The sequence below is a fragment of the Salmo trutta genome, chromosome 6 (genome assembly GCF_901001165.1).
Source record: "Salmo trutta chromosome 6, fSalTru1.1, whole genome shotgun sequence".
NCBI lineage: Eukaryota > Metazoa > Chordata > Actinopteri > Salmoniformes > Salmonidae > Salmo > Salmo trutta.
The window spans coordinates 21340926-21355003 of NC_042962.1; the positions used below are offsets into that span (position 1 = coordinate 21340926).

The window sequence follows — 14078 nt, forward strand, 5'->3', positions numbered from 1 at the left end:
ACCTACCTACACATACGCACGGTCACAAGACACGGGCCTCCTTACTGTCCCTAGAATTTCTAAGCAAACAGCTGGAGGCAGGGCTTTCTCCTATAGAGCACCACTTTTATGGAATGATCTGCCTATCCATGTGAGAGACGCAGACTTGGTCTCAACCTTTAAGTCTTTATTGAAGACTCATCTCTCAGTAGGTCCTATGATTGAGTGTAGTCTGCACCAGGGGTGTGAAGGTGAACGGAAAGGCACTGGAGCGACGAACCACCCTTGCCGTCTCTGCCTGGCCGGTTCCCCTCTCTCCACTGGGATTCTTTGCCTCTAACCCTATTACGGGGGCTGAGACACTGGCTTACTGGTGCTCTTCCATGCCGTCCCTAGGAGGGGTGCGTCACTGAAATGATCTTCCTGTCCGGGTTGGCGCACCCCTCGGGCTCGTGCCATGGGGGAGATCTTCGTGGGCTATACTCAGCCTTGTCTCAGGGTAGTAAGTTGGTGGTTGAAGATATCCCTCTAGTGGTGTGGGGGCTGTACTTTGGCAAATTGGGTGGGGTTATATCCTGCCTGTTTGGGCCTGTCCGGGGGTATCGTCGGACAGGGCCACAGTGGTGTCGCCCGAACCCTCCTGTCTCAGCCTCCAGTATTTATGCTGCAATAGCTTGTGTCGGGGGGCTAGGGTCAGTCTTATATCTGGAGTATTTCTCATGTCTCATCCAGTGTCTTGTGTGAATTTAAGCTCTGTCTAACTCTGAATGAACGGCTATGAAAAGCCAACTGACATTTACTCCTGAGGTGCTGAACTGTTGCACCCTCTACAACCACTGTTATTATTATTATCATCATCATCATCATCATCATCATCATCATCATCATCTGACCCTGCTGGTCATCTATGAACATTTGAACATCTTGGCCATGTTCTGTTATAATCTCCACCCGGCACAGCCAGAAGAGGACTGGCCACCCCTCATAGCCTGGTTTCTCCCTAGGTTTCTTCCTAGGTTCTGGCCTTTCTATGGAGTTTTTCCTAGCCACCATGCTTCTACATCTGCAATGCTTGCTATTTGGGGCTGTCAACGCTCGACAATGAGCTCGTAAATATAAAAGGACATTCTACCAAAATGACACGGGGGCTCTCTTTTTACATGGCCAGGTCCTCTTACAGCTAATGGGGTTAGTTTTGATGACTCACACATAGGCTAAGCCTTGGTTCTGGTCTGGTGTTGATACATGCGGACAGGGAGTTTCCCCCAGAGCAGGAGGCCTGTGGAATTCTGTAGGGCTGGGGCGGCCACCGCTAGGCCATGTAATTATCTACGTGCAAGAGTATGAAAATCACAGGACCGCGGGGATCGCACTTCACACCACCGTGCACAGTACAGAGGGATACAGACAGAATGTTCTCAGAGCTTTCGTCTTTCATGCTTTATCGTCAGTATGCAAAAAAACACAGGCCTCTGTATATTTCTCTACCTCTGTAACTGCATTGAAGGCGCTACACTCAGTAATGGTAAAATACAGTAACTTTGTAGCAATATGCAGAAAACACTAAAACACAGGTGCCATGTGCACAATTCAAATCTAGTCCCAGGCTGAATTTACAGGTTCATAATCTCATGGCGGTTGGCGTACTGATATGAGAAATCTGGAATTTGGACAGCTTAGTAGGGTTATTAGTCAAGTGCTTAATTCAGCATTACAGCCAGATAACTTCATTAATCACATTATTTACAGGAATTTGATACAAGGCCAACCCAAACAAACAGATTATATCTAAACCAGGCTCAGGCTAGAGCCTCAATTGAGGCGTAAAGACAGACAGCGATGGTAATTTAATGTCCCTGGTAAAAGTCTAATGGTCCTAATACCACTCGTAAAGCAAAAACACTGCCAAATCTAACAAAATTGTTCACCGTCATGCAACTCCAGCTAACTCCATGACATCCATGCCTTATGTCGGGATCCCCAACCGGCAGCCCACGGGTCATTTTATTTGGCCCCCCAAGTTTTCTGAGCAAAATAATATACGGCGCAGTCGGAAAGTATTCAGACCCTTTGACTTTTTCCACATTTTGTTATGTTACAGCCTTATTCAAAAAATGTATTCGTTTTTTTTCTTCATCAATCTACACACAATACCTCATAATGACAAAGCAAAAACTGGATTTTTGACATTTTTGCAAATGTGAAATATGTTAACAAACTGAAACCCTTTATTCAGTACTTTGTTGAAGCACCTTCGGCAACAATTACATCCTTGAGTCTTCTTGGGTATGACGCTACAAGCTTGGCACACCTGTATTTGGGGGGGGGGGTTTCTCCCATTCTTCTCTGCAGATCCTCTCAATCTGTGTCAGGTTGGATGGGGAGCGTCGCGGCACAGCTGTTCTCAGGTCTCTCCAGAGATGTTCGATCGGGTTCAAGTCCGGGCCCTGGCTGGGCCACTCAAGGACATTCAGAGACTTGTCCCGAAGCCACTCCTGTGTTGTCTTGGCTGTGCGCTTAGAGTCGTTGTCCTGTTGGAAAGTGAACCTTTGCCCCAGTCTGAGGTCCTGAGCGCTCTGGAGTAGGTTTTCATCAAGGACCTCTTGCTCCGTTCATCTTTCCCTATATCCTGACTAGTCTCCCTGTCCCTGCTGCTCAAAAACATCCCCACAGCATGATGCTGCTACAGTAGGGATGGTGCTAGGTTTCCTCCAGACATGGCGCTTGGCATTTAGGCCAAAGAGTTCAATCTTGGTTTCATCTGACCAGAGAATCTTGTTTTCTCATGGTCTGAGAGTCTTTAGGTGCCTTTTGGCAAACTCCAAGCTGGCTGCCATGTGTCTTTTACTGAGGAGTGGCTTCCATCTGGTCACTCTACCATAAAGATCTGATTGGTGGAGTGCTGCTGAGATGGTGGTCCTTCTGGAAGGTTCTTCCATCTCCACAGAGGAACTCTGTCAGAGTGACCGTCGGGTTCTTGGTCACCTCCCTGACCAAGGCCCTTCTCCCCCGATTGCTTAGTTTGGTTAGGCGGCCAGCTCTAGGAAGAGTCTTGGGGGTTCCAAACTTCTCCCAATTAAGAATGATGGAGGCCACTGTGTTCTTGGGGACCTTCAATGCTGCAAAAATGTTTTGGTACCCTTCCCCAGATCTGTGCCTCGACACAATCCTGTCTCTGAGCCCTACAGACAATTCCTTCGACCTCATGGCTTGGTTTTTGCTCTGACATGCACTGTCAACTGTGGGACCTTATATAGACAGGTGTGTGCCTTTCCAAATCATGTCCAATCAATTTAACTTACCACAGGTGGAGCTCCAATAATGTTGTAGAATCAATAATTATGAATGAAAACAGGATACACCTGAGCTCAATTTTGAGTCTCATAGCAAAGGGTCTGAATACTTATGTAAATAAGGTATCTACTCTTTATTTGTAATACATTTCCAAAAATGTCTAAAAACCTGTTTTTGCTTCGTCATTATTGGGTATTGTGTGTAGATTGATGAGGAAAAAATGTATTTAGTCCATTTTAAAATAAGGCTGTAACGTAACAAAACGTGGAAAATAGGAAGGGGTCTGAATACTTTCGGAATGCAGTGTGTGTGTAATATATATATATATATATATATTTTTTTTTTTTTTTTTTTTTTTTTTATTGTTGGACATAGATTAAAAACACCAGGAAATTATCTCAAAGTGATTTTAATTTAAGAAATCTGTTCCCAATTATTCCCACGCATAAGAGAGAGAAACATATGATCGCATAGAAATGTAAGCAAGGTTTGAAATTATTATGTTTTAGTCAAACATATCAGTTTAGTCTTCTTTCGGTCAATTTGTCGTCTACAAATGATTTGTAATTATGTGTTGGCAACCACACCATCAGCTCAAGAAAAAAAATTATAATAATAAAAAAAAAAAAAAAATCGGCAGCCAATCAGATACCCTGAAGAGACAATCCTACAGACATTTTACGTTCTTCGTTTGAGTAAAGGTTGTCTACAATGGCTAGTCATTGAAAAAAAGAAAGAATTAACAGTGAGGACATAGCAACACATGATCAGCTAGAGACGTTCCAATGATTGAGATGTGAAACGTATGTTTACCTTTAGGCCTAACAGACCTCAATTTGCAGTTAAAAATTATCTGAAACCAGTTCATCTAATATTCGTTGCAATTGACTCCTTTTTTCTTTTAAAATCTAAGAAAACAGGGTTCATAGTGGGTGTATTTGGGGCTTTAGACTAAGAATGTGTGTGACCAGTCACCAGAAGGCTACTTCCCTAGCAGCTGGTCACTGGGCAGTGCGCACAGTGATTTGACTCGTATGTGGCTTAGCCAAACACTTTGAAGTGAGTGCCTTTAGCTAATCTCAGACGCAACGGCCGGTCATGCGATGCAAAGCCACATTCTGAATGTCCCCTTTATTAAATAGTGGCTACAACGTTAGACACTCATACAAAGCTCAAATACCTTCTATAAAAAGGGCAATGACTTTGACGTTGAAGAGGGCTCACATACTTATCAGTTTAATCGAGTTGAAGATACTTGTCCTTGGGTGAACATGGTGCCATTCAGATGGTTGAGTATAGTGTTTGCAATGCCTAGTCTGACTGGTGCTCTTCAGAATGTGCAGTGGCAAAAGTCCCTATCCCAAGACTGTGGCAGGCATGTTCAGAGAGCTATGTGGATAAACAAGGCTGAGATATTCCACTCATAAAAACACACTGGAATCTCCCCTCTTTCTGTGTCAGTAAAGCAGAGACGAACCACAGAGACGGCTTCCAAGAACAAAATGGACTAAAGCTATTAGGTAAATCCATTTGAATGTAATAACCTTTTGACAGCATCCCTTTTGATTTGAACAAAACTTTCCAAACACGTTTGCCCATGGAAGAAGTGGTCAGAAATTGACTTTTTGGACCTGAATGACAAAACATTCAAGAGATAAAGGTGATCAAAGTTTATTCATTTGGAATAAGCCACCATACCATGAGACATCCATGTCTTCATCATTTAAAAGCTTGTCAAACTATCTGATCATTTCTTTTTTTTAAATAAGTCATTTTTAAACCTTTAACGTCAATTATCAAAAAGCGTATAGCCTCGGATTTTTTTCAGAATCGCATATGCTGTAGCTTAAACCTTATTTTCACATCATCTGAGTTTGTGTTGTGCCTGCCATCAGTTGAGACAACATGCTCTTAAATACAGGAAGGGTGTCATTTCAATCATAGAATGAACCTATCCCTTCAGATGACTGCAGTCTGACTGAGCGGTGGTAGGCAGCAGCAGGCTCCTAAGCATTCATTCAAACCGCACTTTCCTCCATTTGCCAGCAGCTTTTCGCAATGCTTGAAGCACAGCGCTGTTTATGACTTCAAGCCTATCAACTCCCGAGATTAGGCTGGCAATACTATAGTGCCTATAAGAACATCCAATAGTCAAAGGTCTATGAAATTCAAACGGTATAGAGAGAAATAGTCCTATAATAACTACAACCTAAAACTTCTTAACTGGGAATATTGAAGACTCATGTTAAAAGGAACCACCAGCTTTCATATGTTCTCATGTTCTGAGCAAAGAACTTAAACGTTAGCTTTTTTACATGGCACATTTTGCACTTTTCCAACACTGTGTTTTTGCATTATTTAAACCAAATTGAATATGTTTCATTATTTATTTGAGACTAAATTGATTTAATTTATGTATTATATTAAGTTAAAATAAAAAAAAAGTGTTCATTGTTCATTCAGTATTGTTGTAAATGTCATTATTACAAATATATATAAAAATCGGCCGATTAATCGGTATCGACTTTTTATGGTCCTCCAATAAATCGGTATCGGCGTTGAAAAATCATAATCAGTCGACCTTAGTGTGAAAACTTTCTGAAGGCACTGTATATGGGGAAAAAATTGAAGTGTATGTGTTTTTAGATAGACGTTAAAAGGTAACAACAAAAATGGCCAGAAATTATAAAATAGTTTGACGACCCTGTTTGGAAGCTTTTAAATGATGTGAATCTGAACTGTTTATATTTTCTAGTGATGAAGACATGGATGTGTCATGGTATGGTATGCAAAATGGGTCAACTTTGAAAATTTCCCTCTCGTGAATGTTTTGTCATTCATTCCAAAAAGTCACTTTCTGAGCACTTCTACAATGGGCAAATATGTATGGAAGGTTTTGTTCAAATCAAATGGGGTGCTGTCAAAAAGTGATTGAATACAAATGGATTTACCCTATTCGGTGGTGAAGTTTGGAGTTTCAAAGTGCCAATGACAAAGTATTGATGTATTTTCATTGGCGTCGCTGAGTGGAAAGGGTACAGTAGTGTATGCAGGCTATGCTGTAATTATCATGCGTTTCATCAAACTTTACAACATGGAGGGTGATGCATCTATGTCGCAGCTGAAGGCAATTTGAAACAGAGCCATTGCCAAGTCATAGGCCTATGCTTAGAGAAATGTAGATACTTAATGAAGCAAAAAAAAGACCAATAGTGTGTTTGTAAAAAGCATTCATTAGTACTGTAATTGTTATGATGTGGTCCCAAGACTAGGCCCAGTGAAGACTGCCTGAAAACAGAGGGGGAGAAAAGCTCTTGCATGTTTCATTACAGAACCCATCTGCTTATTTTAAGATTTAGCAGGCACATCACAAGGTGTGGCTGCCCACATTGTAGTTCAAACACTCAGCAAAGATATGACTTGAGCAGTGGTGGAAAAAGTACCACACTGTCATACTTGAGTTAAAGTAAAGATAGCTTAGAAAATGACTCAAGTAAAAATGAAATAGGAAAATGTATGTCAGGGAAAATGTATGGAGTAAAAAGTACATTATTTTCTTTAGGAACGTAGTGAAGGTAAAGTAGTCAACATTATAAATAGTAAAGTACAGATACCCCCCCCAAAAAAACTCAAGTAGTACTTTAAAGTATTTTTACTTAAGTACTTTACACCACTGGACTTGAGTGATCTTTGCTGTGGAGAAAATGCAAGCCCACTACTATAGCCTGCCATGCATACTTCAGCATTCTCAAACCAAACAACAACAAACAATGGAAGCATGATTTGGCAGCTGAGACCCTGTATTCATGGTTGAACATTGGAGTGCACCAATCATTGTTTGGTTCCAACCAAGTGCACTGCGACATTGATGCAAATCCTTTCGATGGATTCCCCAACTTACACTGATGTGCACAATCCAAAATACATGTTGCAACGTTTAACTGCTGGACAACATCCCATAATGTTTCATTAAATATAAAATCAATTAAAGGTAAACTTGTGGTGCAGACAAATGCCTACATAGTAACAGCAGGGATGGAGATCTGGCACTACCAAAAAGGCCAAAACCGTGATATTTGAATATGAATTAATCAAGAAATTGAACATTTTCCTGTATCATATTATATTTTCACAAGTATGGAAACAGACAGTCACAGTAAGCAAAAAGGTTATTCAGGCTGACAGACAAACTCACAGACAGACAACTTGACAAGCTGGATGGATAGATGGCCCTCTGTGTTACCCCTGTAATTATTAAGCACGTATGGTACCTGCCAAGTTCTTTGCCCGGAATGATGGTGTAGTGGTCAGTGAATAGTTCATTCTTGATAGGAGTTTTGATTTCGGAGAGTAGCCCACATCGGTTCTGGTTTGGTTCGGCTGCCTGACCATAGTGGCAACGCGTACGGGTTGTCTCGCTGGTCCGGGGACTATATTCAGGAATCATCGCGTCTATTCGGTCAGGACTGAAGGTTTTACAGCTTGCTATCTCCTGTTACTTTCAAACAAACCTAACAGCTACCGCAACCAAACTTCCCTAGCTAATAGATGGCTAGTAAACGTTGCCTACAAAGTGACCACAAAAATAGCAGTACTTCGCTGCTTAGGAGTGATAAAATAAGACCGCATGCCTCACGGATATTTCAGATGAGAGAACTGTTACTTTCATGTTCAATTAAATTATGTCGAAGGGTGCAACAATGTATCAATATTTTCAACTCCACTAACTGTTTGTAACAGGGCGATCTGTTCTAACTTCGCTCGCTCATCAGTATGAACAGCGGATGAATGAATACAAGTTTACCAGTCAGATACTTTGCTCTCTGTCACCGTGGTAACACTCTTGATTGACAAGTCATTTGACCAAATAGGGTGGCGCATGCTACATTATTACAGGCAGGGGGAAGGCTCTCCACATAAATAAGATCAGCCTACAGTGGGCGCAGTGCCATGAGTCTTATTCAATTAAGTTAAATTTGCTTTAAATATCTTAACTAATCGGACACTACACTACCGTTAGCTCAATGAGAAAGGGAGAATTCCCAGTAAGATAATAACTAATATAATCAATTGATTGTCACTATACATTCCCCTTGTCTAACCTGTATCAGTTTTCATAGTATTTTTTCATAGTAAAATCTGGACACATTAACCAGTGAGAGTCATTAGAATAATAGAAGAAAATAGAGTATAATAGAACAGAATACTTTATTGCTCATCTGGCAATGGAAACAACTGTTATGTTGCCTCCACCCTCCACCCTCCAATACCCTACAGAAACACACCCATCACAATACATTAAAAACAATAGATTATATGGTGTCTTTTTCTCTATTTTAACTAAAGGCTTGCACCTGAGTGAGTGGGTTTGCATAGCAGAACATGTATTTTGTAGAATCTGCAGTGTATATTAGAGTGCAGAGAATCCAATTCTCCCTCTTCTGGTGAAGGACAGTAGTGCAGTAGTGCACATACTGTAGTAATAGTAAATGTAACCTTTATTTAACTAGACAACTCAGTTAAGAACAAATTGTTATTTACAATGACGGCTTACCCTGGCCAAACCCGGACGACGCTGGGCCGGGATTCGAACCAGGGACTGTAGTGACGCCTCTTGCACTGAGTAGTAGTAGTGCACGTAGTAGTAGTAGTGCACTTATGCTGCACTGTGCTGTTTGTTGTTGGTGAGTGGTATATAGTACCACAGTAAGGGTCAGAATACCCATAAAACCTTGCGGTCAAACAATGTTTCCAATCATTTTTCCACCATTCATTTTTCCCATAGGGGATTTTAGACATACTTCAAATAAGGGCTGTGTTTCGTGTAGGCTTACCCTGGCATGACATTTTGATAACCATGTAAATCTCTCTCGGACAAGGTGACTTTATTCAATATAGTCCCCTGTATTTACCCCCAAAATGAAATCCTAATTAGCTGCTAATGTTGGTATGACACAACTACAAATGCCTGTCTCAAACTTCCCGTCACTCACCAGGGCCATGATGAGACGAGATTGCTGAATCGAGGCAAAGATAAGGATTGCTGGATTAACTAATGTTAGCTAAATGTAGTAATAAATAAATTGGCTAAATTGTTTATTTACTGTACACAATACCTGTTATCTAGCTAGCTAGCTAGCTAGCTCATGGTTAGTAACATTAGCCTGGCTATGGCTACATTAGCCGTCTATTTGTCTAGCCATTTAAATGCATGAGACGTTTATAAAAAGTTTAGCTTTCTTTGGCTTTTATAAACCAACAGTTTAGCTTGCTAGTTAACTAGCTAGTTAAGATGGTGAAGTTAGGCGTTATTGGTTAGGTTTCTTTGTGTCTGTGGGTGAGGAGCCTACTTCAAGTAGCCTAATACTTGACTTGTAGCTACCTAGCTAGCTGTATTATTTTGGTCTGGCTTTTTGAGAGGTTTCAGAGATGGACTGATTAGCTCTTATCTCTTGAGTCAACAGTGTGGTTACTTTACTGCGTGAAGACATTGATCTGTTTGCTGTTTCCCTCTGGATAGCAGATCATTAGTATAGCTAGTAGGCAAGGTTATGCAACCTTATTTAGTCTTACTTGCTATGGTGGGTTTTAAATTTATTTGGTATTCACATTTGTTTTTGAGGTAAAATTACTGCCATGTTATTGATGCCAAATTAAAAACCTTATTTGCACCTTCTCTATTCCATAACCAATGGGTATGCCTGAGTCTTATCACCTCGCAACTCAGTAAACTGTTTCAATCTAGAGCACTGTTCTCCTGCTTTGTTCTGTTTCAGTCATTGCAGGAGGTCCTGGAGAGGAGGAGTGTGTGAAAAGTTTTGTCCCAGCCCAGCTCTAACATCTGATGTAAATAATCAACATACCAAATCAAGGCGATAGGCTATAATTTGTAATCAGGTTTGAGTTGGGCTGGAACAAAAGCTTATATAAACTTCTTCCATTCAGATCTGGAGATGTCCACCCTTTTAAGTAATTATTCTGTACTATGGATACAATTGGGGGAGGGTCATTTAGATGGTATTTAAGCAATAAGGCCCGAGGGGGTGTGGTATATGACCAATATACCATGGCCAAGGGCTGTTCTTAAGCACGACGCAACGTGGAGTGGTATATTAGCAATATACGACAAACACTAAAAGTGCCTTATTGCTATTATAAACTGCTATTGCTAAATATAAATGTTTTTTCATACCCGTGGTATACCACGGCTTTCAGCCAATTAACATTCAGGGCTCGAACCACCCATTTTATATTGATATACAGTGCATTCGGAAAGTATTCAGACCCCTTGACTTTTTCCACATTTTGTTACGTTATAGCCTAATTCTAAAATTGATTAAATTGTTTTTTTCCCCCTCATCAATCTACATACAATACCCCATAATGACAAAGCAAAACAGGTTTTAGACATTTTTGTAACTGTATTAAAAATAAAATATCACATTTACATAAGTATTCAGACCCTTTACTCAGTACTTTGTTGAAGCACCTTTGGCAGCGATTACAGCCTGGAGTCTTCTTGGGTATGACGTTACAATCTTAGCACACCTGTATTTGGGGAGTTTCTCCCATTCTTCTCTGCAGATCCTCTCAAGCTCTGTCAGGTTGGATATAGAGCGTCACTGCACAGCTATTTTCAGGTCTCTCCAAAGATATTCGATCGGGTTCAAGTCCGAGCTCTGGCTGGGCCACTCAAGGACATTCAGAGACTTGTCACGAAGCCACTCCTACGTTGTCTTGGCTGTGTGCTTAGGGCCAATGTCCTGTTGGATGGTGAACCTTGGCCCTAGTCTGAGGTCCTGAGCGCTCTGGAGTAGGTTTTCATCAAGGATCTCTCTGTACTTTGCTCCGTTCATCTTTCCCTCGATCCTGACCAGTCTCCCAGTCCCTGCCGGTGAGAAATATCCCCACAGCATGATGCTGGCACCACCATGCTTCACCGTAGGGATGGTGCCAGGTTTCCTCCAGATGGAATGCTTGGCATTCAGGCCAAAGAGTTCAATCTTGGTTCCCTCAGACCAGACAATCTTTTTTCTGGTCTGAGAGTCCTTTAGGTGGCTTTTGGCAAACTCCAAGCGGGCTGTTATGTGCCTTTTACTGAGGAGTGGCTTCCGTCTGGCCACTACCATAAAGGCCTAATTGGTGGAGTGCTGCAGAGATGGTTGTCCTTCTGGAAGGTTCTCCCATCTCCACAGAGTAACTCTAGAGCTCTGTCAGAGTGACCATCGGGTTCTTGGCCACCTCCCTGACCAAGGCCCTTCTCCCGGGTGACCAGCACTTGGAAGAGTCTTGGTTCTTCCAAACTTCTTCCTTTTAAGAATGATGGAGTGTTCTTGGGAACCTTCAATGCTGCAAAAATGTTTTGGTACCCTTCCCCAGATCTGTGCCTTGACACAAAACTGTCTCGGAGCTCTACGGACAATTCCTTCAATCTCATGGCTTGGTTTTTGCTCTGACGTGCACTGTCACCTGTGGGACCTTATATAGACAGGTGTGTGCCTTTCCAAATCATGTCCAATCAATTGAATTTACTACAGGTGGACTCCAATTAAGTTGTAGAAACATCTCAAGGATGATCAATGGAAACTGGACGCACCTGAGCTGAATACTTATGTAAATAAGGTATTTCTGTTTTTTAATTTGCAATAATTGAAGAAAAAAAACTGTTTTCGCTTTGTCATTATGGGGTATTGTGTTTTGACTGAGGATTTCATTTTTTAAATCCATTTTAGAATAAGGCTGTAACGTAACAAAAGGTGAAAAAAGTCATGGGGTCTGAATACTTTCCGAATGCACTGTGTATATATAACACATGCTCCACTCGTAAGTTGAAGTTGAACTTGTTGACTGATACTACGGCGACGGCTGCTAAGAAGGCAGTAGCTGCAGACCAGAAGAATGCAGCCAAGGCAGCACTGGTCCACATCTGCTCTGTCTGTTGGGTGAGTAGTATTGGTTGGTACTGTGTGTGCCTTTAGGTTCCGATCCATGTGTAGACTATTGTACTGGCATGTGTGGCACTGTCTTTTATGGTACTGTCTTTGAGAGCAAGCATCCCAAGTCTCCAATGGTACCAACACCGGTTGAAGTGACCAAACACACTGAAATTGATCTACAGCTGGGGTAAGATTCTTCCATCATTCACACACAGTAGACAGCGTGAACCACCATGTTGTCAACAAAATTCTGCCCTCAATGATGAAGTTGTATTATGTATGGCTCAACCTGTGGAAATGCTGTGATCATTCATCATCTTTAAGGTCGTGATTCACAGAAACATGATGACCATGATTTGAATGCTGAGACAGAATGACATCAAGGGAGACACACTGAGACCCCGAGTATGACTGGACATGGGCCGGATATTTGTGACAACGACCTAAAAGGGGTGCAGAAGCACACCAGCACCCCATTTTATATTTATTCCATGGCCATCCATCCCTCTAGCTACCTACCCCTTATTTCACACAATGATTTAATAACATTTAGACTCAGTAACAAGTGTTGTGGTGTACTGTTTTTGCTATGTTCTTTTCACCTGTGTAATGCTGTCCTCCTGTTTATTCTGGGGTTCTGACTGAATGCAGTATTAAATGTGCTGCTCACAATTGACAGCAGCGACATGGACCAACAATTGACAAGGGTGTCGATATAGCTGTATTTAGGCATGGCTTCCTTGTATTGAGTCTATATTTATCATTCAGCTGGAGATGACCTAGTATTTTATATTAAACCTACCTTACACATCCAGTTGTTTCTCTATTTGTGCTGGTCTAATTCCTAAAATGGAAAAGCAGAAGAATCTGTGCTCTCTCGGATAGTAACAATAGTTCATACTGTGCTCGTCGATGTCCCAGGTTTGTGGCATTGATGAATCAATCATTTAAGAAAATGTAGACCTCCACCGGCTGAAAGAGAAAAGGATATGGTAAAATAAGGGTATGTTGCTAATATCATCTAGGTAGGTAGCTTCTTTGCGAAGAACAAAGAACTAGCCTAGTATTCATGGTACATTGTAAATATCCGACAGGAAAGTATTCTATTTATATATATATATATATATATATATATAGGAAAGTATTCTACAGGAAAGTATTCTATTTATATATATATATAGGAAAGTATTCTACAGGAAAGTATTCTATTAATATATATATAGAAAGAATACATATATATATATATATATATATATATATATATATATATAGAAAGAATATATATATAACATTTTTTTAATATATTTTTGCTTTTTTATATATATATATTTTGCCCATTTTCTGCCCAATTTCGTGGTATCCAAATGGTAGTTACAGTCTTGTCTCATCATTGCAACTCCCGAACGGACTCGGGAAAGGCGAAGGTCGAGAGCCGTGCGTCCTCCGAAACACAACCCAACCAAGCCGCACTGCTTCTTGACACAATGCCCACTTAACCTTGAAGCCAACCGCAGCAATGTGTCAGAGGAAACACAGTGGACTGTGCCACGGCCCGCCACAGGAGTCGCTAGTGCGTGATGGGACAAGGACATCCCTGCCGGCCAAACCCTCCCCTAACCTGGACGACGTTGGGCCAATTGTGCCCTGCTCCATGGGTCTCCCGTTCGCGGCAGGCTGCAACAGAGCCTGGACTCGAACCCAGAATCTCTAGTAGCACAGACCACTGTGCCACTCGGGAGGCCCTTAGGAAAGTATTCTGTACAAGACAAGACCAACTGCACAAATAAGCCAACAAATATTAGTAAAATAAAATATGGAACAGTAAATGAAAATGTTCAATAGATCTTTTGTTTGGATCAAGGTAGCTAG

The 14078-nt window shown here is 41.3% G+C and overlaps 1 protein-coding gene across 1 annotated transcript in view; it reads right to left on the minus strand.

Annotated features, from left to right (window-relative positions):
- LOC115195643 (serine/threonine-protein kinase 17A) overlaps positions 1 to 8104 on the minus strand; it is a 46681-nt gene extending 38577 nt beyond the window's left edge. The window contains exon 1 of the mRNA XM_029755721.1: positions 7545 to 8104. Coding sequence (XP_029611581.1) covers positions 7545 to 7720 — 176 coding nt within the window. The 5' untranslated portion in view covers positions 7721 to 8104. The remainder of the gene's footprint in view (positions 1 to 7544) is intronic.
- Positions 8105 to 14078: the final 5974 nt, after the last annotated feature.